The sequence below is a fragment of the Cyprinus carpio genome, chromosome A7 (genome assembly GCF_018340385.1).
Source record: "Cyprinus carpio isolate SPL01 chromosome A7, ASM1834038v1, whole genome shotgun sequence".
Classification (NCBI taxonomy): Eukaryota; Metazoa; Chordata; class Actinopteri; order Cypriniformes; family Cyprinidae; genus Cyprinus; species Cyprinus carpio.
In genome coordinates this window covers 29,712,986-29,736,842 of record NC_056578.1, presented here as the reverse complement: position 1 = coordinate 29,736,842, position 23,857 = coordinate 29,712,986, and the positions used below count along the sequence as shown (strand labels likewise).

The following is a 23,857-nucleotide window of genomic DNA, read 5'->3' as shown; positions in this document are numbered from 1 at the left end:
CCGAGGCGGTGGCGGTGGCCGAGGCGGTGCCCGATGCCGTGCCAGAGACGGTGCCAGAGACGGTTCCCGATGTAATGCCCGAGACCGAGGCTGTTCCGGAGGTCGAGGCGGTGCCCGATGTTGTTCCCGATGCCGAGGCGGTGACCGATACCGTTCCTGAGACCGTTCCCGAGGCGGTGCCCGATGCCGAGGTCGTTCCCGAGGCGGTGTCCTTGTCCGATGCCGTTCCTGAGGCGGTGCCCGATGCCGAGCCCGAGGCCGTTCCCGAGGCGGTGCCCGATGCCGTTCCCGAGGCGGAGCCCGAGGTCGTGCCCGAGGCCGTTCCCGAGGCGGTGTCCTTGTCCAATGCCGTTCCTGAGGCCATTCCTGAGGCCGTTCCTGAGACCGTTCCCAAGGCGGTGCCCGATGCCGAGGTCGTTCCCGAGGCGGTGTCCTTGTCCGATGCCGTTCCTGAGGCCATTCCCGAGGCGGTGCCCGATGCCGAGGTCGTTCCCGAGGCGGTGTCCTTGTCCGATGCCGTTCCTGAGGCCATTCCCGAGGCGGTGCCCGATGCCGAGGTCGTTCCCGAGGCGGTGTCCTTGTCCGATGCCATTCCCGAGGCCGTTCCTGAGACCGTTCCCGAGGCGGTGCCCGATGCCGAGGTCGTTCCCGAGGCGGTGTCCTTGTCCGATGCCATTCCTGAGGCCGTTCCTGAGACCGTTCCCGAGGCGGTGCCCGATGCCGAGGTCGTTCCCGAGGCGGTGTCCTTGTCCGATGCCGTTCCTGAGGCCATTCCCGAGGCGGTGCCCGATGCCGAGGTCGTTCCCGAGGCGGTGTCCTTGTCCGATGCCGTTCCCGAGGCGGGGTCCTTGTCCAATGTCGTTCCAGAGGCCATTCCTGAGGCCGTTCCTGAGACCGTTCCCGAGGCGGTGCCCGATGCCGAGGTCGTTCCCGAGGCGGTGTCCTTGTCCGATGCCGTTCCTGAGGCCATTCCCGAGGCGGTGCCCGATGCTGTTCCGGAGGCCGATGCGGGGCCCGAGATGGTTCCGGAGGCGATACCCGTGTCCAAGGCCGTTCCCGAGGCGGTGCCCTTGTCTGAGGCCGTTCTCGATGCCGTTCCCAAGGCCGTGACCGGGCCATCGCCACAGCCTGCTCCTTACTGGCTCCCCGATTGGCTGGTTCCGTTCGGGTCACTCAAATGGCGAATTCCTCCCTGGCCGTCTGCACAACGAGAATGGACCGATCCACCGTGGCCACCTGAACTGCCTGGCCCCTCGTGGTCCCCTGAACTTTCGGGTCCACCGTGGCCACCTGAACTGCCTGGTCCCTCGTGGTCCCCTGAACTTTCGGGCCCACCATGGCCCCCTGATCTGACCGAGCCACCTGGGCTACCAGGGGAGCCATCGCTGCCGGTCCCAGTTCCCCTACACGGGCCTGGCCCGCCATCCCTCCCCCTGTTCTGCCTCCACCAGTCCACCTCCCTCCTGGTCTCTTTGTTTTGTGGTTATTTTGTTCTGAGGAGCATCTGGTAGCTGCTCCTTAGAGGGGGGGTAGTGTCACGGTGTCTGTTCTGTGTCTCCCTGGGTGGCCACTAGAGGTCTCACTTCCCCTTATCGTCACCCCACTTTAGAACTGCATTTCCCATAGTCTTGTCTGTTTCATCACTGCTCATTGCACTCAGCTGTCCGTGGTTATCAATCATTGCACTCAGCCAATTCCCCGTTAGCATTGTCATTTCCCTGTGTATAAATACCTCGGTTGTTCTGTCATTGTCACGGAGTCCTTGTTGAATGTCACCCTGTGTTTTCCTGGTTCCCTGGTTTCTCGTGTTTCTGGATGTTGTCTATGTTTCTTGTTTTGGACGGATTACCTGGATTTTGACCTTTGCCTGGATGTTTTCTGATTTTGGATCTACCTGTCTGTGTGCGGGTCGTGACAGAAATAAAGAATAGTCTAAAACCATTTAACTTGCAATGTTAACTTATGAAATAAAATAAAGACAAGAAATAAATCACAACAAGATGTGTAATCTAGAAATATATTTGACAAAATTACAAAATTAACTCTAAATGACATTTGACAGTGAACACATCTTCACTACATAGCTGCATATAGCTTACAGTCGCACTCATAAATATTAAACGTTTAAAAAAAGTCTTTGTGAAAACAACTGGTAACGACTGGTTCTTGAATTCTAAGATTATAATCTTTTCTAACACACAATATGCGATTTTTCTACTGACTGCAAACAGCGACTGAGCCTAGACTGACTGGGCACGATCCGTCATCAAGACCAAAATTACATGAAATTAATCAGCATGTACACAGTTGTGTAGTGTGTTCTCGGCATTAATTGTTAGTAAAAAAAATTATCTGAATATCTAAGATTAGTAAATGTTGGCTGATAAGCAAAAGGACAGGATGGAATAAATTGTTGTAACTATGCAATTACATTCCAATCCAGCATTATAATTTCATGAACTGTACTGACAATGAGAATGATTCCAAAACCTGTATAAACTGAAACACAGTACACAGCACATTTTAATGTGGTTGATGGGAGATTTGTCATATGCTGTTGATTACCACAGAAAATGTTCTGATTTCCTTTTATATTCATACTTAAAAATGGTTTCAGGTTATTGCCAACATGCTTGTTACTAAGTCATTATAGGAACATATACTGTTTAGTACAATTATGCTTATGATTGGAACATTCTCATTGTTGGCTTAGCCGTTTTTAGGAAAAAAACGAGAGCACAAAAGTTAAGACTGCACAGGGAATCAGTAGGGCCTAGACAAAGCCTGATCCCAGAGTGGGAGGTGCACAGACCAGTGTTCCACTGATGGTTGGAGGACAGCTGACTGAGGAAGTGCTGCAGTTTATCTAAGTTGTGAGCATAGTGGTCACTGATGGAGGGACAGAGGCAGAGTATGGAGCTACTCCTTTCAAGGCATGCCACTTCTGACTGATCTTAGAATTGAACATACTATGTCATTGTATTGGGGGTTTCAAACCTCAGTGAGGTTTGCTTGTGGACAGCTCAGAATCTGAACCCTTCAGAGCAAAGCCTGCCACCAAAATAATGTTCAGGACCTCAACAATAATCTTAATCAAACAGAGTGGTCTTCACTGAACTTATATTAAAGTACTTTAATTATTATTTTAATACCTATTTTGTTGGATTTGTCCATCCATTGGTGTATGATGCAAAAGTGTTTATTGCCTTTACATGGTCATAACAGGACAAATTGGAAATAATGCTAGTAAGTGAGAGAGCTTTATGCATAATTGCATCCATCTAGGCTCATAATAACACATAGCAGTGTTTAGTTTAGTGCTGCAATTCATTGCTGCATAGACTTTTATTGTAAGTGAATGTAGAGGCAATATTTGTTTGTGAAGGATACGCCAAAATATCTTCTGTGGTAATCAATGATATGTCATGGGTGCTTGTGCCCAAGGTGAACAAGTGATGGCACTAATGTTGTGTCGCTACAAAGAGTTTGCAAAGCAAATTTGAGTAATGGGCCTTTGATGATGTACTAGAGTCTCCGAAATCTGAAAAAAAGTTTATTTTCATACTCGAAAAAAAAAAAGAAAGAAAATAACCACATTTGCCCCCAGTAAAGTCAGCATAGAAGGACTAATTACATGCACAAAGATTGTTAAATGACTGGCAAAAGAGGGCTGTTATATGGCAACTACCACTTTTCCAGAATGGCAAGAGACTAACTGGATTAGACATCTCAAGCTATAGGGAAGTCATAATGTATGGTCAGGTTTGGTAGACACTCTACAGTTAAGCTGTCTGATACAGTCAGGCCATTGGAAAATGTTGATTTATTTTGTACTGGCTGCAGCTCCGGGCTTCAAATCTCACCTCCCTCTTCCAAAGAGGCATCATTAAGCCCCGCCTGCCCACAGCCGTCACCTAGTCGGACAACATGCAAGGGCAAGAGAGATTGCAAGAGAAGCTGTCAATCAATCGGTTGACGAATAAGTTCATTCAGGCAGCATCAATAAGAAATCAAATGCATAAGCATGAAAATGTTTGTACCTTTAGTAGAGAACTAAAAAGCTCAAAAATTCCAGCACATTCGGTTAAAGCAGTGCAAATAAAGAAATCAAGAGGGGAACATGTGCATGGCTGTGTCAATGCCATTCCATTACTAAGAGAGAGAGATGGAGAGCATGTAGAGAAGTGAAAGGATTTGGTGATTCAGACATGGATGTTAAGACTTGTTATGATTTAATTGCACCTGCTCAATTTCTCTCTGAATGGAATGGCTTGCAAATAGGTCAAAAGTTCTGTTAGCACAGGCAAAATATAAAGATTCATTTGCACTCCCATTCACTCTTACATGTCCAAAGCTTGTCAAGATGAGGTATAGCAACCTCTAAACCTCTAAATTAAATCTCTTTCAGCCCAGCTCATCTTATTCTGTTTAATATTGTACTGTAAACTCACAAAACAAGCTTACTATGCTAAGTGGACATCTTGAGGAGATTGAGAAAGCTTGGATTGACAAAATACCACCTTTTGTGTACATCCAATTCACTGTATATGAACATGAGTTATTTAAAATATTAATCATACATATTACATGTGAGATTATTAATCGGTAATAATAATTTAGGAATAATATCACATAATCTGTATAATTTTTTTAAATAATGAAACATTTTAGACTGTGTACTTATTGTTAAAGTGTTACTGAGGTGTTTCTTCTACTTACCTGGAGAACCTGGAGGTCCAGGTGTTCCAGGAAGACCATTGAATCCAGGATCACCTTGTGACCCTTTGAACCCAGCTACACCAGGATAGCCAATACCAGGTTCGCCCCTTTCACCAGGACGACCTTTGGGCCCTGGAAAACCAGGAAAACCTTTATCTCCAGTCACGCCAAAACCAGGCTCCCCCTGAAAGAAAGAACTTAGAAATTTAAAGATCTCACTGGTGGAAAGCCAGAATCAGAATTACTACAAGCAATAAGAACCACACGTCTTCTTAGGCAGTAACTACAGAGCTGATAAAATTAAATGACAGTAAGAAAAAGGAAAATATGGAAGAGGAAAATCTACTCACAGGTGGGCCTGGTTGTCCAGGGAAGCCAGGCGATCCATCCCTTCCGGAGTTGCCGCTTTCTCCAAGTGGTCCAGGAGGACCTCGTTGACCCATATCACCTTTTTGTCCTCTGCCTTCTGGGAAGAAAGTATTACCTTTCTCTCCTTTACGCCCTCTAAAGCCTGTTCCACCTGCACGACCCTAAAACAAAAAGCAAAGCTATAATTTTAAACAATTTTGGAAGTTACCTGATGATCCCAGTGTTTCTCAAGGATCAATAAGAAAATATGTTATTTTATGCATTGCACCTGACAACAAAACCTTTAACCTTGGCAGTGAACTTTTGTGATTTATATTGCTCCACTCTCACTACCAAGTTGCTACTTCTCCATGTAGCATTATTCGGTACCCCCCGAAAAACATCAAGGCATTACAATTGATTCAAGCTAATGTTTTAATAATTCATATCTTACATCAAGGCCCTGTGGACCTCGGGGTCCTGGGAAGCCTGGATCACCAATTTCTCCCTTCACACCACTGAGGCCTGCAATACCTGGGGCCCCCGGAGACCCTTGAGGTCCCTGTGCACCAATTGTTCCTCCACCCAAACAGTTGCAGTCACCATTTTCTCCTGCAAAGGAACAGAGTCAAGTAGGAAAGAAGTCTAAGTGTGCCATTCAACATAACTGTCTAAATGAAACCTTATACTTCTCATTTCAGTTCTACAATAAAGTGCCTTACCTTTAAACCCTTTAAAGCCTCTGTCTCCAGGAAATCCTCTCGGACCAGGGTGACCTGGAAAACCAGGTAGTCCAGCAGGGAACTGGTTTGCTAGATAGAAAAATAAAATAAGAAGTGTGGCAACCTGCAGCTGCTACCCCAAGGATCTACTTCTGTTTGATGTGACCCACAAAAATTACTTTCTTGATGGGATCTAATTTGTCAAATTCTTAAGTTTCATGAAATCATCTTCTTCAAAGGCTTACATGTACTGCCCGGTGGTCCAGGGAGACCTGGAGGTCCAGGAAGGCCCTGATTTCCAGGAAGACCTTCAGGACCATAAGAATTCTGACCTGGGTTTCCCCTCTGTCCTTTGGGTCCATGGCTACCAGGGAACCCAGTGCTGCCTGGACGACCTGAATAGAAAACCAAGACTCGCAGTTATCATCATATTGACACAGATTCTTGACACTAGGATGTTGTGGATGGTTGCCAGGGCATTGCAATGCCATTGCTAAAGAGTTTTGAGTGGTTGTTCACATGCTGCTATGCGGTTGTTTTAATGAATCAAAAACATACAGCACAACGTGTGTAGTCCAACCAGTTACTGAACCTAACGCCATTAAAAAGTCTGCATAAACACATTGTGCAAGAACAGTTTTAAACTTATTACTGAATTTGTCATTGATGGACAATGTTACTGCATTTCTTTTTCTGTCCATATGCTCTTTGGTCAGTTTGGTGTGTTGTTATTTTATTTCTTGAGCATGTTTTATGGTTGTTCATTTTTTTGCATTTGCTCTTGTTTTGTCATTTTTGAGGAGAGCACATAGATTATGTCATGTTTGTTTCTATGTACCATGTGCTCTCCAGTCTAATGTGTTGACCATGGCTTCTTGTTACTAAAGTAATACTGTAGAACATTCTCTTCAACAAGCTGTATGATTTAAGCCATAAAGCCTTAAAATGCAAAAGTTTTTGACTAGTACCTGTGAGAGAAGCAGGCACTCCAGGAGCACCAGGCTGACCAGGAAGCCCTGGCAAACCCGTATCTCCAGTTATCCCCGGATAACCAGGAAAGCCAGGATCACCTGAAGGACCTAGGTACAAGTAAATTGAATAATCTCTGAAGACTGTGCATCAGCATACATACGAGTGATCATGTGCATGAGAGATTAGAAGAAGCAATTATCACATATAGGGCTGGGTGAATTTTTTTTTTTTTTATGATTTTTGTCAACTTAAAAAATGTAGCTACAACATGATTCAAGTAACTTTATTTATTAACTCTTTAGTTAAAGTGTTACTAAGTGTTAAAGTCGTTATTTTTGTTTTCTTCATAATGTTACGGTTGAGTCACTGATGGCAGATGGACTATTCTGACGATGCTTTTCATACTTTTCTGGACCTTGACAGTGTTACTTATTTGGCAGTCTGTCCCATAGTCTCAAGCCTCCCTGTTTTCATCCAAAATATCTTAAATTGTGTTGCGAAGATGAACTAAGCTTTTACTGGTTTGGAACGACATGGGGGTAAGTGATTAATGACAAAATTTTCCTTTTGGGATGGAGTATCCCTTTAAAGAAAATTCTATTCCAAGTGCAGCACACATGAAGTTGTCAACATGATGTAAATGTGATGACGCTTAGCGCTATATTTATGGTCCTTCACAAAGTGCGTAATATGTGAGGGGTTAATTACGTGCGCCGACCTGCGGTTGGATCATTCTTTTCTCTTTACCGTTATCACCAGCATATTGTCAAAGTGTCTAATTCTAACATTTGGTAATATTTCTATTCAAAATCGTGATTCCACAATTTCTAAAAAATGTAATCGTGGCAAAACAAATTCAAATTAATCGATAAAATAGGGAAAATGGCCCAGCCCTAACCACATATACGAACACGAAAGTGTATAAAAATAAAAAATGTTTCATAAAAATAAATGCAACCTCTATGAATGAAATAATGGTGATTCCTGATACCTTTAATTCCAACTTCTGGTTCCACAATCGGCCCAGGTGGACCTGGATCTCCCCTGACACCCTAAAAACATATTTACAATATGCTATTGTGTAACATATTCTGTTTTGAAATATATATTTGTGTTTTTCCTGTTCTCTGTTCTTACTTTTGTGCCAGTAAAACCTGGTTGTCCCAGAAAACCCTGAGTCCCAGGAAAGCCCTACAGAGGAGACGGAAGATGGTAGGTATCCATTGAATATATAAGAAAACTGTTTGAAGTAAAGTGTTTCATATCTTACTTTTATCCCAGGAGGGCCAGGAGGACCGTTCAGACCAGGTGGACCCTGCCGTGTCAAACAATACATGAGAAGAAATTCAATTTTGATTTGAAACTAATAAAATATAAATGTAAAATGTATACTTTTTTTTTCTAATACAGTATAAACAAACAAAAGAAGATGTGTAAAATCTTCTGAAATGTTGTACCCTATAGTGAATTACAAAATTTAGCAGTAACATCACCTACCCTTAAGCCTGGCAAGCCCAGGATTCCCTTTTCTCCAGTTTCACCTCTATTCCCAAATGGGCCCTATATATGCACAAGAAATGAAGAAATGTGAATGTCAGTTTCAAACAACAACATATCAAACATGAATTGGGTTAACAAGCTGTCTTTGATTACTCACTGGTGGTCCTGGTCTCCCTGTAGAACCTGGAGCACCATCATAGCCTTTTTCACCCTGAGGAAGAGAAAGAGAGAAAGAGAAGGAAGAAGACTGAGAATTCATAGTCACTTTGTGTTTTTTAAAAAAAACAATTGTGACTGGGCTGGGGATTAAGTAGCTTTTACACCTGAAAATCAACTGAGCTTTGAAGATATTCAAATTGTAAAAAAAATAAAAAAAAAAAAATATGCATTTTATTGTAAAAAATAGCATAAAAATGTTAATCAGTATGTGAAGTATGTACTGTGAATGCAGAAAAGATGAAAATTCAATGATACTGATATTTCTATGGTGAAGAAATATCACACAATATTTAATACAATATGCAGCCATTTATTGTTGTACACAAATCTATGCATAAAATCTACAGATTTCAATTCAGTTGAACATCCTGTGTTGTGATTTGGGCTCCAAAAGAAACAAGCAAGAATCTTACACTTTAACACCTACATAATAAAAAAACAGTTCAAAACTTCGGTGAGAATTTTTTTTTTTTTTTAAAGAAGTCTCTTATGCTTACCAAGACTGCATTTATTTTATCAAAAAATACAATAAAAACAGTACTGTGACATACAGTATTATACCAAATACAGTAACTGCTTTCTATTTTGTTTGGTGCTTAAGAAACATTTTGTATCATTATGAATGCAGAAAACAGTTGAGTAGCTTAACATACTATTAATTAAAATTCTGCTTTGTGGAAACTGTGATAATTTTTTAAGGATTGTTTGATGAATAGAACGTTCAAAAGAACATAAATTGTTTGAAATATAAATCTTTTGAAACATTATAAATGTCATTGTTGTCATTTGAGATCAGATAATTCATCATTGCTGAATAAAAGTATTACAAAAAAAAACAAAAAACTTAATAATAGTGTAAATCATTAAATAGTTACTCCACCCCAAATTAAAATTTTGTCACTTACAAAAAATCACTAACCCCTATGTTGTTCCAAACCCGTAAAATCTTTGTTCATCTTCAGAACACAATTTAAGATATTTTGGATGAAAACTATAAGGCTTGTAACTGTCCCATAGACTGCCAAGTAAATAACAGTGTCAAGGTCCAGAAAAGTATGAAAGACATCTTCAGAATAGTCCATCTGCCATCAGTGGTTCAACCATAACATGAAGCACCGAGAATACTTTTTGTACGCGAAGAAGACAAAAATAACAATTTTATTCAACAATTTGTCTCCTCTGTGTCTCTTCATATCACCGTAATGCCATTTTGGAGAAAATGAGCTGAACTCAAGCAGCTTACACTCTTCTGTGTCAGCCGCACTGCACAGATGCACTGTTTTCATTCAAATCAAAGCATAAAAACATGTAGAAAACGTATCCTTGTGTCACAGCTGACACAGAATAGCGTACACTGCTTGCGTACAGCAGATATTCTCCAAAATGGTGATGTGGAGAGACACATAGCAGACAAATTGATGAAAAAAGTCGTTATTTATGTTTTCTTTGCATACACAAAGCATTCTCATTGCTTCATAAAGTTACGGTTGAATCACTGATGGCAGATGGACTATTCTGTTGACGTCTTTCATAATTTCCTGGATCTTGACAGTTATTTACTTGGCAGTCAATGGGACAGTCACAAGCCTCCTGATTTTCATCCAAAATATCTCAAATTGTGTTCCGAAGACGAACGATGCTTTTAGGAATTTGGAACAACATGGGGGTAACTCATTAATGACAAAATTTTCATTATGGGGTGGAGTAACCCTTTAAATGGAAGTATACAGTTTCAAAAAACTAATTTAACACCTGAACCACACTTTCACACAAACTTATTACTTTGTATTAAAACAAGATATTATCTACCATTATCTATATTTTATGATTAGTGATATTTATACATTTGTAAGCATGGCTGAAGTGTCTCTAGGGCCACTGTAAATATGCATAGATAATTTAAGCATTTTTGGAACATGTGAATGAAATCATCAACAAATATGACTTTACGGACACCAGCCTCAATGTTCAACACAGGGTGAAGTATGGAATGAATACATCAAGCACAATCTGGACATCACCCTCTTGGATAGCAAGTCTGAGATACAGGTGGACAAAGAAACTGTAGAAAAGATTTTGAGGAGGACTATGTCGATTGACCTCATCCTGGGTTTAGATCCTCACAGCTGCGTTTTCCTCACAAACCTTAGTTCCTTTGTCTCCTTTTGGAAAGCCAACAAGCTCCACCACTCCATTGACCAGTGGGCAGCCTGGGTCACCGGGCAGGCCCACATCTCCCTGGACACGGTAACCAAGGAAGAGAGATTTTTTTATATGGGACAAGATGAGGTGTGTTGGGGAGGCTGTTTGGAGACGGTAGCGGCGGAGCATGTTGAAGAGGCATGTGGTAAGTTTTCTGCATTTTGAAGAAGGACGTTAAGAAGACTGTGACCACTGCCAGAACAGCGGGGAGATCAGGGTGAGGAGGAGATGAATGGACATAGGCAGAATGAAGGAGCTTTGATAATGAACCACATATTTAACACAGTAGATGTGCCTTTATCTCTCCCCATTCAATCATTATGCAAATAACCATACCCCTCTATTAACTGTCAGGGTTTCTATGATGTGTATTCAGAAAATATTCTCATAATTAAGGTGTTTACACATGTCAGTCCCAATTGATAAACTGTCAGAATTTTCCATACCATTTTCCCTTGAGCCATGATGTGGCTAAGTGCCCTCTAATGCTCCTCTCTCCCCCACCATCCACACCCTCTCACCCTGGCAGTGCCCCTCCCTGGGTTGGCATCACCGCTCCCCTGTGTGTTACCTTCTCTCCTTTGTTGATAGTGCTTATTGCTGGTGCGTTAAACTGAACGGCCGGACTGCCTCTGAGTCCTGCTGGACCAAGATCCCCCTGAGATCCACAACACAGACATTTGACACATTAGAGACCAGGATTTTATCAGAGAGAGAAAGAGAGAGAGAGAGAGAGAGAGAGAGAGAGAGAGAGAGAGAGAGAGTCTTGGTCAGCTTCAGAAAAAGGGAAAGTGCAAGAGTAAGAAGAGAAAGAGAGAGAGACAGTAAAAATGTTAAGATAAAAGAACAAAAAACAAAGGGTAGTGAAAGAGCGTGAGAACAACAGGCAGAAGAAACACTGAAGAAATCAGGGGCCGTATTAACAAAACATCTTAAGGCTAAAAGTATCTCATAAATCACCGATTTAGGAGAAAATCTTAAAAATAATGGCGTGTCAATCCTAAATTTAGGACTTTTGTTCTAAGAGTATTTCACAAAGCGTTTCAGCGCTAAAATTAGCTCCTAAATCTGTGAAACGTTAGGAGTAGTGAAGAGGACTCCTAAGTAACTAAGAACAAATCTGAACTATCCTAAAATGGCTGTTGCCAGCAATCTACCTCAGAATATAAACATTTTAGAAACATTTGACGATAATGAGCTTTTAAAAAGGTATCGGCTTTGGTTTCGAGGTTATCCCAACTCCAAATTTTTGATTACATCCTTAATATATAGCTGTTCTCACGTCCAGTTTGGTTTTCTTTTATATGCATGTCTTACTATCAGCCATGATTATTCTACTCTGCTAATTAAAAAAGTTGTTTATATGCATATTACCAAAATTTTATTAGTCGCAGAAAAAAAAAAATCCACATGAAGTGGCAAAATCACGCAGTCTGTGATAGACAAATCATTAATGGCTGGTCTGTGTGGTAATATAGTACATCGGGCAGGACATCAATATGCTCACCTAATATTCATCGACCTCAAATATAGCTTATCTTCTGAAATATGTATGTATTCGCAACTTTACATGGCAGCTCAATCTTGTTAGCCTAGAAAAAGTGTGCAGTTCATGGGTTTGTGTGGAGTGTGGAAGCTGAACAGTAGCGCGCTTGGGCTACCGCAGGACAGATGGAGGCACCGATGCGATCATTTGCTCTTAAAATACTTCGTCATTTTTGGTCATACAGATAAGAGTAATGCATCTTTTGTATCTGTAAAGACTCTACGTTTATTCGTGTGCACTCAGAATAACAACAAAACTTTCCCTTTTTTGTAAAATAATGAAAGCAAACAGGATGCGCTTTCTGCAGTTTCGGACTCTGTGAACCTCTAATGCTCCTCTCTCCCCCACCATCCACACCCTCTCACCCTGGCAGTGCCCCTCTCTATCTGTAAAGACTCTACGTTTATTCGTGTGCACTCAGAATAACAACAAAACTTTCCGTTTTTGTAAAATAATGAAAGCAAACAGGATGCACTTTCTGCAGTTTCGGACTCTGTGAACTTGAGCGCATCACTTCGAAACTCACTGTATGCTTGCCTTATTAGAGACAGTGTCACCGACTTTATCTCTTAAACCGAAAACAGAAAGCACTAGTGTAACAATAAATTATTAAAAAGTTAATGCAGTATACTTGCTGTTTTTACTAGGGATGCTCCGATCCAACTTTTTTGGCCTCCGATATCAATACCTAAGTTTCGGTATTGGCCGATACCGACACCGATCCGATACCAGTGATGCCCCCCCCCCCCTTTTAAATAAATGTAGAGTTTATATATCTCTGTGTGTGGAACTGATAATCATTCTTTCACAATCTACTAGATACAGACTACTTCATTATAAAGAAAGATAAAATAAACAATAAATACGAAAAAAATATAGGCCTATGTATATTCATAATCTATGACAAAAAATGATCATAAACTAAGTTAGTGGATAATTCGGCAGCAAAAGTTATTTTAGAAAAATCCGTGCACAATAATTTTAGAAATCCAAACATTTAGCGAAAAAACTATATTTTGTGTGGGTTAATTTATGTTGGCTATATTGTGTACCTAAAATGTTACACATTGCTATTTGTATTATTATAAAATCAATTAATTAAAAACATTCATGAATGTATTTATATATAAGTATAAACTATAAAATTAAAATACAATTCTTTAGACTGTATAGCATATTATTTAATAAGGCTACAACATATGATAGATACGATAGGAAAAAACAAATACAGTGCAGCACGAATATCGGAGCTGATACCCGATATGAATATCGGATTGGCGCATCCCTACTTTTTACCTAACACATTCATAACTATTATATTTGCTGGTGCTCTGTGGCAAGCCCTTTTTGCGTGCGCTTGAAGGTTTATTAGGCTATGTAGGCAATTAAAGGCTCATTATTATGATTTATATGGTTTATTAATAAAAGTGCGACTTATAGTCGACTAATGCTTAAAATGAATGACTACTAGTCGACCAGAAAAATCTTTAGTCAAAGGCAGCCCTAATGCATATTGACTAATTGTTTACAAGAAGCATAAGAGGCTGACAATTAGCTGAATATATAGCCTACTTGTTTAATTAGTGACATTTTAAAATCTTTATTTGAATGTGGCAATTAACATTTTTGTTTTTAAACCTTTATGTGAATATGGCAACATAATATTGCGCTCTACAATATTTCTATGAATAAATCTCTGAAAGAGATTATCAGCCAATCACTGATCAGCTAATCCCTGCCCTTACTCTTATCTTAAGACTTCTGTCTATTCCTTAGTAAAAGTTTGTCTCAGCAGCTTTGAGAATAGGTTTTAAGAGGAAACTCCTATCTAAAATCTTTTACTGTAAATTAGGAGAACTTTTAGTGGTAAGATAAAACGTTTTGTGAATACGGACCCAGATTCTTATCAGTATTTTTGTCTTATTTTCCAGTAAAAATGTCCCCAAATTCTTAATATTTATCTTGATTATATTTCTCACCCCATTAGCAAGTTTTGTTTGGTGTAAGAAAAATTAACGCAATTCAAGACAACTTCTTTGAAAAGTCTTCATCTGATGCAATATTGCCTTTAAATTTAGTGTATTAATTGTTTGATGAATGTATTTTTCTGCATTTTCTCATGTTGCCTTATTTTATTTTATTTGGCATATTGAAGTGTTTGAAGAACTTCAGTTATGCCACATCAATGAACCAAAATTGGCTATTTGCTGGTCAGTAGTCAGGTTTAAAATATCATTCCAGAAAGCATTTTAATTCTATGAAACATTTAGTGGTGCATAATGAGTCATCAGCTTTTTTGTTAATTTTTTCCCCAGAAGAGAAAGACTGTAAATACGTACTGTATATCTGCTGAACTTTAATTTTACTGTCAATGTTTAGAGTACACTAGCATACAGATGGTGCCAAAGCTACGTAACACACATGGACTAAAAGCCAGAGCACAAATTCTGAGTATGGGTCACCATACTTGGCTGCATGTCACGTCACTTTTGTCACTTTTGATTTGATGGGGTTTTTATTTACACTTTTTACTGGAAAACAAGACAAACATAAAGAAGGTGATTTTTACAGAGAATAAACAGGAAAGAAGTAACAGAGAAAGAAAGGTGAAATGGAAAGTGAGAGCAGCAGGACTAAGGGCTCCTTTTGTAATATTTACTGCTGCAATGCATGACTATTATTGCTGCCACTGCTTTAATTTGAATTTATTTCATAGATTTATCTGACAACTTCAATGAACTGAATATAGAACTAGCTGGTCCTTGTTTTCTCTTGAGTTCTGTGGGTTAAGTGTCCCAACCAAAGGAAACAAAGGCACACAGAAGATTGGAGCAGGTGATTCCAGCACCAGCACAAACCACACAAACAGCAAATTGAATAGCAGCTCAGAGACTTCACGCACAGTATGAGTGGTTTTACAAGGTATACGGACACTGTAGTGAGTGTTCTGTAAACCTATGAAATCTGTGAACTGCCATTTAAAAGCAGAGGAAAATACATTCCAAAAGTTGTAGTGTTACCATGCTTATTAGTAAGATTCAACAGCATTTACCACATTGAAAATACCATAAGGATACATTCCTTTACAGGAAAAGGCTTTTATGTTTAGTGTGTGTTGAGATGAGTGGAAATATACTGCAGATGGGTTAAAAATGTAAATGCAACAAGATAGGCATGCTGGGAGTAAAGAACTATTTTGGAGAAAGGGAAGACGAAGAAAATCTAGAGTGAGATGATATAGGATAACATGAGATGATAAGAATGATATGAATGAAAGAGTGATGTAGTGTTATTGTGTAAAGCAAAAGCAGTATAAACTTTCAATATCCTTTCCTTAGCTATGTAGCTTGTTATTAATCAGACTCCTAGCAGACTAAAACACTATTTGAACTGAATGTTACACTATAACCATTCTCTGAGTGTCCAGTCTCTTTAAAGAGTTTTTTTTTAATACTTGAAATATAGATTGTAGAACCCCATGAAATCAAAATGAGTTTTGGGGCTTTTAGTCCATGTCTTTTAGCGTTCAGGCCATCTATATGCTAAGTGTACTCCTAAATATTGACATTTAGCACAAATAAGCATTTGGATTTACAGCCTTTCTTTTCCAGAAAAGAAAGCAAAGATGTTGATGTTACATCTTGCATAACACAGACTTCTGTCCATTCGAATGCTCTTTAGAATGAGAATGCCTCTCTCCTGAAACCAACCAGCATGTACAAAATAACGGTTAATGACTGTGACATATTACTTTTTGAAATACAAAGGGACAAGTCATTTGATATATATCCCACCAAAACTTTCTGTTTCAATAGGAAAAATTTCATAATAAGACAGAAAACTTTGGTCATCAAGAAATTTCTTGGGGTCTTTAACATCAGATACACTCAGAGAAGTGTTTGATTTCAACCACCAACAAACACATACAATACACCTTCAATAGAGAGGAAAAAATGCTTTCATTAAGAAAAAAAGAAGAAAAAAAAAACCCTTGAACAAACACCCCAGGACTCAGGATCTACATCTAAAATGCATCTTAGGTGACTACGCAACAAATATGTTGACAGTATTGGATAAAATGAGGGTATCATCTGAACCTAATGATACTAATGGTTAAAACTAAAAGCAGTTGTGTGTAGAGGAATGCTTAGCTGTTTGTAAGCTGATGAAACCCATACCTTTTCTCCTGGGTCTCCTTTGTATCCTTGACCTGGACTTCCCTGTAGAATAAGCAAAGACATTCAGCAAACCTTTATGTATGGCTATCTTAGCCATTCTCGAGTCAGAGATCACTTTTACTAAAGGAAATTTATACTTAACAATTGACACTTCAGGAGCTTCAGTTTGTTGAGTTGAGATGATGTTATTTGAATTTTTAATTTCTCTTTGGAGTGTTACAAGCTGTTCGTGCATAGATAAGATCCCTAAAGTTGCAAAGACTAAAGTCTCAACCCCAAAGAGATATTCTTTATAAAAGTTAAGACTTGTCCACGCCCTCCTAAAATGCATAATTTAAACACGCCCCCACATGTCTACGTCACTGTGTGGGAAGATTTGCATAACACTGCCCAAATGTTCACGCAAAGAAAGAATGCGTTACTGTTATTCTCGCTGTAGTATTGTTGTTGCCACCACCATGTCGTGGAGATGTTGTATGTTTCATTGAGAAAGCGAAACTATTTTGTTTGGCCTTCCAAAAGAGGACAATATCGGCTCTGTCATGCCTAGAGCTGATCCGTGCTTGTCGCTGAGGAAATACATCAACTTCACCATGTGGATCGCCAGATTGGCTTTCACCCGTGGACGAAGCAGAGTCCACCCCGGGGTCATCACATGTGATTGCCGCAAGCCCGCTGGCCGTACCGTTCTCAAGCCTGGCATGTGACGCTGTGTGTTTCATTGTGAAAGCAAAACTACTTTGTTTGGCCTTCAAAAAGAGGACACAACTAGAAATCAGTGGTTAAGTTGTATTTACAACACTCTTCCAGAACAGTTCAACCCAAATGTGTGCAGCTCATTTTATGGAGGACTGTTTCCTGATCCTGCAGAGTGGCCTACAATGCGTCTGTGCACAAAGGCTGTTTCTATAAAGTGGGGCAGTTCCAACTTTGCAAGGACAGTCTGGCGCCTCTGACTCACAGTCTGTAAGTAAGTTTTTTATATGTTTAATGAATTTGCGGTTTCTGTTTCTCAGTCTGTAAGTAAGTTTTTTTAGATTGTTGCTTGTTGTTTGTTGTTTCTCCAATCACAAATGCAGACATGGTTTTGTTTACATGTTTATGCGGTGTTATACACAATGCGTAAAAAAACTGTATAAGATCAATCAGAGCACACCTCACTTTTCAGAACGATGAGCTTTGTAAAAATCTACGCGTTTCAGAAAGGCGGGGCATAGAGGAGCAACAATAATGTACATTATGTGGAAAATAATGTGTTTTTTGAACTTTAAACCACATGAACACATTGCATTACACCAAATACACAACATAATGTTCTTTTTAGCAACGTCATATGAAAACTGACCATTATAATACTTAATGCATCTGTAATGATTGCACTAATTACTTTCATTCCAAAGCAAGTGCTAGTGGTCAGAAGTATATATATGATTACATACTGCCCCCTGTCTGACAGGAGGAAGACGTGTTAAACATGATAGGATTATGCAATGTAAACTATGCTATTTCAAAACTGTTCCTTAGATAGCTGAACTTACTGGAGGTCCCGAAGGACCAGGTGGACCAGGCGCACCCTGTGGAGAGAGAGAACAGTGAAATTACAGTATTTATACTGTAGACAGATGGTCTTTGTAGACAGTCTAGATAGATGTATAGATTTAATACATACAGGAAATCCATCTGGACCTCTGGGCCCCACTGGACCTGAAAATCCCATTGGACCTGGAGGGCCTTTCTATGGATTTTACAAAGAATTTGTGGTTACAAAAAGACAATATTTGGTTTTTAGTACTTAAAGTTGAACAGAAAGTCAAAATCCTAAATAGGAAATAAGTGAAGGGAGACCAAGGTCGATTTCCCAGAGCTTTCTTTTAAGGGGCACCTATTAAGCAAAATTCACTTTTACGTGTTGTTTGAACCTAAATGTGTGTTGGGAGTGTGTGTACACAACCACCCTATGATGATAAAAATCCACCCACTCCTTTTTTAATCCCCATAAATAATAAGCAGTGTCTCAGAACAAGCTGTTTGGAGAATCTGTAAAATGCGATGTCACAGGCCCCACCCACGATTGTTGACGGACACTGCCGTTTTAGAAATGTCTTCTTATTAAAGCTATAGAAGTAATTCAGTCCAGAGCAGTGAGTAATTTTCTGTTTTTATTTTATTGTTTGGGTCATATTCACAGTGTAGACAGTAGGATACTGTAGGTACTGCTGTCACTTAATACACAGAACTAATATAATAAACATGCAATTTCTTTCCCAGCTGTTTACCTTCACAGACATAACAGACTGTGTTCTTGTAACTTATGTGTTTTTAACATAAACTTGTGTGTATTTGTCAGTTTAAGCGAAATAAGACATGAAAGAGAACTTAGTTTAGTGCTCACATGCCGTGTGACAGACGCTCTCTGTGCGCGTGCTTCAGATGTGTACTCTTAGAAAACCCTATATCAGATGTTAAACTGATTTGGCTTTAAAACGCATGATTTCAACGTGATAGACATGATATTCAAAAGCAAACAGATAACTTATTTTGGCAGAGTATCTGAGGTATGAGCTGTAAAGGCACAGCCCTATTCTGGAAAAGGGGGCGGGGAGCAGAAGCTCATTTGCATGCACAAAAAACAGCATGTTTCTGCTTCTACGTAAAATAGGTATTTTCAAAATGATATAATAAATGATCTGTGGGGTATTTTGAGCTGAAACTTAATATTCTGTCATCATTAATTTTGTTTGAAACTTTGTCTGCTTGACATTCCTTCATGGAACACAAAAGGAGAAGCTTTGAATAGTGTGCCTACTCATCACTCTTTTTCATATAATAACAGTGAAAGAGAACTGAAGGTTTAAAGATTCAAAAAGGGCACAAAAGCAGTCAGTAGCTGTATTCAAAGTTTTCTGAAGCCATGTGATACCTTTGTGTGACAAATAATCTAGTATCCTATTCATCTCCAGTATGCTGTAACTACTACAAGCAGAACTGGATTGGTCTTAATCATCAGTAAATCAATTTTAGCTGTAAAGTATTTTTCAGCTCAGTTCAAATAAGGTGTTGATTGAATTCAGTTTAATAACAGTGTCATTGCTGCAAAGTTCATAAATTATTAAACGACTTTAAACATGACAGTGAGTAAACAAGAACACCTCTTTTTAACACTATCAAAACGTTATTAATGTTAACATAATGTTAACGTTCATCTCAGAACTCTTTTGTGTTAAAACAGCAGAAAAGTTATTAACCTCTTTATGTGTGGCAACATTAAGAACATGGGCTTGCACACATGGCCCACCTGAGAGGATTTAAAACCACAGGTAATAAAAGATCCCTGAGGTGTTGAAAATGACCGAGGGATTTTCCCAAACAGGTCTGCACTCCACACCCAGATTTACAACTACCTCACAACACATACAGTATTTTTAACAGGGCTGGCAGAAAAAGTCTTGGAGCTACAGTATTAACACATGCCGAATGTGGATGTGTGATTCTATTCACGATTTTGATTTCACAATTCGATTTTCTCACAATTGTTTTTAACAAAATGAGATTGAAGACATTATACAGTAAATGAAAAGGTGTCGTTTTATTAGGCTATTGCTGCACATTCCTTTGTGAAATTGAAATATAACAAAACTAAATTGAAATTTTAAAACAAACCCCAAATCAAACAAGCAAGTTACACAAATAAAATAAATCTCTTAATATGAAGAAACTAAGGCTTTGTCTGTGCTCTTTCCATTAAAAATTAGAGGCAACCACTGGATTTTAATCATGATCCAAACAAAGATGCAGCATACATGCAGCGTGAGTAGCTTTTAATCTAAATTAGACTGTATAATTACAAAATTTGAAGCAAAAACAGAATGGTCTGATTTTAGTCTTGTGAAACTATACTACATAAAACATATCTGAACGGAAAAGCAGACGAGCTGAATGAGATGCAGATTCCACGTAACTTTTCTAAAGACAGTCAGTTCCCCTCAGAAATACATTCATATAAACTCCTACTCCTACTGAACCGATGTGAATCGTCACATTATTTGAATCAATTTTCGACCGGCATGCAGTTAATCGTTAGTTGTTTGCTTGGGTTTCATAAAGAATGGTTGCAACTTACTTGTCCAGAAAGATTTATATAATATGGTTCTCCTTTTTGTCCTTTTCGACCAGAGAGTCCCTAAAATCATGAGGAAAAAAAAAATTGTAAATTAAAACTGATCTATACTTTATGAATGACATCACTACATTGTACACTACAAAATAGCAGGACAAAAAGTATTACACTAATAAGCAAGTGAGCATGCAACTTGTGTCAAAATAAAAAAATAAGTTTACATGTCAGTGTCTGGTGCATTAAGCTTTTTTAATATTGATTATTGAAATTGTGTTATAATAAAAATGTTTATATAACATTTTTTTTAATTAAATTTTAAATAAAGAAATATATGTGATCCTCAAAAATAAATAAAGAATTTAATTGGCTTGATTTTTCTTAACATTTCTGCCGTATGCACATAAACTGACAGATAAGCTACTATTAAATATTGTAGAAACTTAATTTTCTGTAAAGTTGCTTTGCAATAGTTTGTATCGTAAAAAGCGCTTGAAAAAAACTTGAATTGAATCGAACTGAATTGATAAGATGATTTGTTTCTTTAATAAATGAAACGTCTACTATTATTCAACTTGGTAAATATTAGAGTATATGCTACTATCTTCTTGAGATGCAGGAAAAGCCCTCTTACTTACAGGAGCACCGGGCAGACCAGGAAATCCATCATGGGCTCTGTCACCTGGGTCACCACGTGTGCCATTACAGCCATCCAAACCTGGTGGTCCCCTGGGCCCCTCCTGACCGGGGTGTCCCTGCACAGGATTGTAAAAACAGTTCATTATTTTTAGTAAAAGGTGAAACTATAGTAATAAATGCAAGAACTGTGTACTCACTGGAACTCCATCATTACCAGAAAACCCAGGAACACCCATTGGGCCCTGTCAAAAAATGAATAAAACACACAAAAAGGCATTTTGCACCACCATGTACACTATGCATTGATACCTGTATTTAGATCTAATATGAAGGCACATACAAATTTGTAAACATTTCATTACATTCACAAAGTATAGAGAATAAAAACAAATAATGCCCCTCCATAAGATCTGACCTTATCTCCATTTTGCCCAGGGAGGCCTTTGCGTCCTACATGGCCCTTTTCTCCTTTGGGCCCAACTGGCCCTGGGGCCCCAATAACACCCTCAGGACCACTGCTGCCCATCTGTCCAAGTTCCCCAGGCTGCCCCTAAAAGGAGACAAAAATGGAGATAGGATATATAAGTGCAGAGCCTTCCTAAAATCAGTCGCTTTGCTGTATTACTCATTTCTACAGTTGCTTAAGATAAAACCATCTGCTAGATAAATAAATATAAATTAGGGCTGTTAACTCAATTAATAGTGATTAATCACATCCAAAATAAAAGTTTGTGTTTACATAATATATATGTGTGTGTGTACTGTGTATATTTACATTTAAATACAAATACACACACATACATTTAACATAACATAAATCATACATACATATAAATATATAATTATTTTTTAAATATATACATGTATGTGTGCATTTATATACATATAAATTATTACAATCTCCAGCTGGAGTGCCCATGAGCTCCTACAGAGGCCACTCAACCCCAGACTCCATTTCTCATAACCCTCTGCCTAGGAACTCGTTATTGGACTTCAGCTGTTTCCAATCAGGAGGACTAGACAGTAGGGATGGGCGATACCACTTATTTTGTTTTCAATACGATACCGATATTTTTCAAGGCAGTATCGTCAATATCGATACTGATACGATACTTCCGAACTAAACTTATGAATTATGAAATTTATTAAATTATTAAATTACTAAGAGTAAAATGGGTAATGATAACCACTTAACTTTATTTAAAACGCATTTTAACATTCAATATGCCTTAATTGTTACTTATTAGGTTATATTTTTGTTTAAACATGGTTCAAATATGTTTTTTGTTTACACATGATTCGAATTCGGCTGTTGCAGGCATAAAATGCAAAAAATTTTGACAGTGTATAATTTATATTTACATTACAGAATAGAACATGATCAATATTATCTTTCAACGTTCAATTTCAATAAATGTAATTGCACAAACTACGTAGACTAATTTCAATTAGTTTATTGTGAAATAACTCAAATATATATGTTTTTTTTTGCTGTCCTCTGATAAGCATTGTTCAGGGCTGCCATTCCCAAAAGCTTTAATGCTTTCTTGTGATACTTTTGGGAAACACAGCCCTGTTTGAATGCACTGTCAGAAGTGAGTGAACACTCTCTGTGATGGATTGGTTCTGTCTTGCAACATTTGTGTGTGTTCAGATGAGCAGGAAAATAGTTCTATCCTACACAACTATATACTAACATAGGTTATTCATCCAATTCAATGCAGTTTTTTTGTTTGTTTAATAAACAAAATCACTGGTACATAAAACATACATTAGTATCAATCGTTTTGTTTGAGTATTGATACTTTCAATACTCTCATAAGTATCGATATATCGATACTTTGGATTGATACACCCATCCCTACTAGACAGGTTGCACTCACACACATGGCTGAGTATTGTTAACTTGTATCGTCATTGTGTTTTCTGTGTTTATTTCCTGTGTTTCCTTGCCTTGCCTTGGTGTGTTTTGACCTTGGACTGTTTACCTTGTTTTTTGATCGTTTGCTGCCTGTCCTGATCATTGCCTTTTTTATGGTTTTCTCTTTTGCCTGTGCCTTGGATGTTACTGTTTTGCTGGTGTTTTACCCTCCCTGTTCTGACTACACTCTATGAAATACTGTAAAGCCTGCAGATGGATCCTTAACTCCGTTGTCACACCTCCTACGTTAAATAAATATACACAGTACACACATATATTTTATGTAAACAAACTACCAGTTTTCTCCCAAAAAGTTAATAAACAGCTTATTATGTTAAAGCTGTCAATGAGAATCTGAAAAGAAAGAAGCTCTAATATTAACATTATGTTGAATAAATAACGAAGCGTATTCTATATGAAAGATGAGTTTAATCCCATTGATTAAAAACTTGCTATCAAATGTGTCACCCTACTGGTCATCTTCAGTGCATGCAGGTTAATGCAGAACATTAATAACTACTGTCATATAATCTAACGTTATAATGAAAGCACTACTGTAAAAAAAAAAAAAAAAAAGTGAATTGTTAGGGTTTCGCTGAGGTTTAATGTTAACTATCTTTTAATCAAAACATAAAATATTATTTACCCCGTTTGTATCTGTGAGGCGTTCGTTACACATTTTCCCTGTGTGTTAATGTCAGTAATTATGGCTGTCGAATGTCTGACTTGACTCAATGTATTTTGCCCCGCCCCCAAACATATGATTTGACTATCAGT

The 23,857-nt window shown here is 38.7% G+C and overlaps 1 protein-coding gene across 6 annotated transcripts in view; it reads right to left on the bottom strand.

Moving 5' to 3' along the window:
• LOC109071450 (collagen alpha-6(IV) chain-like) overlaps positions 1-23,857 on the bottom strand; it is a 128,686-nt gene that overhangs the window by 23,223 nt on the left and 81,606 nt on the right. For 3 of the 6 annotated variants that reach the window (XM_042760780.1, XM_042760781.1, XM_042760786.1), the window contains 21 exons: positions 21,575-21,709; positions 21,357-21,401; positions 21,159-21,275; positions 20,527-20,586; positions 18,076-18,141; positions 17,945-17,980; positions 16,407-16,448; positions 11,254-11,340; positions 10,626-10,718; positions 8,419-8,472; positions 8,259-8,321; positions 8,032-8,076; positions 7,899-7,952; positions 7,753-7,813; positions 6,758-6,868; positions 6,035-6,184; positions 5,790-5,879; positions 5,522-5,679; positions 5,070-5,249; positions 4,720-4,903; positions 3,864-3,914 (listed from right to left, as the gene is read on the bottom strand). In XM_042760780.1, the coding sequence (XP_042616714.1) occupies positions 3,864-3,914; positions 4,720-4,903; positions 5,070-5,249; positions 5,522-5,679; positions 5,790-5,879; positions 6,035-6,184; positions 6,758-6,868; positions 7,753-7,813; positions 7,899-7,952; positions 8,032-8,076; positions 8,259-8,321; positions 8,419-8,472; positions 10,626-10,718; positions 11,254-11,340; positions 16,407-16,448; positions 17,945-17,980; positions 18,076-18,141; positions 20,527-20,586; positions 21,159-21,275; positions 21,357-21,401; positions 21,575-21,709 (1,882 nt within the window). The remainder of the gene's footprint in view (positions 1-3,863; positions 3,915-4,719; positions 4,904-5,069; positions 5,250-5,521; positions 5,680-5,789; positions 5,880-6,034; positions 6,185-6,757; positions 6,869-7,752; positions 7,814-7,898; positions 7,953-8,031; positions 8,077-8,258; positions 8,322-8,418; positions 8,473-10,625; positions 10,719-11,253; positions 11,341-16,406; positions 16,449-17,944; positions 17,981-18,075; positions 18,142-20,526; positions 20,587-21,158; positions 21,276-21,356; positions 21,402-21,574; positions 21,710-23,857) is intronic. The other 3 variants (XM_042760782.1, XM_042760784.1, XM_042760783.1) reach the window with 3 other exon arrangements.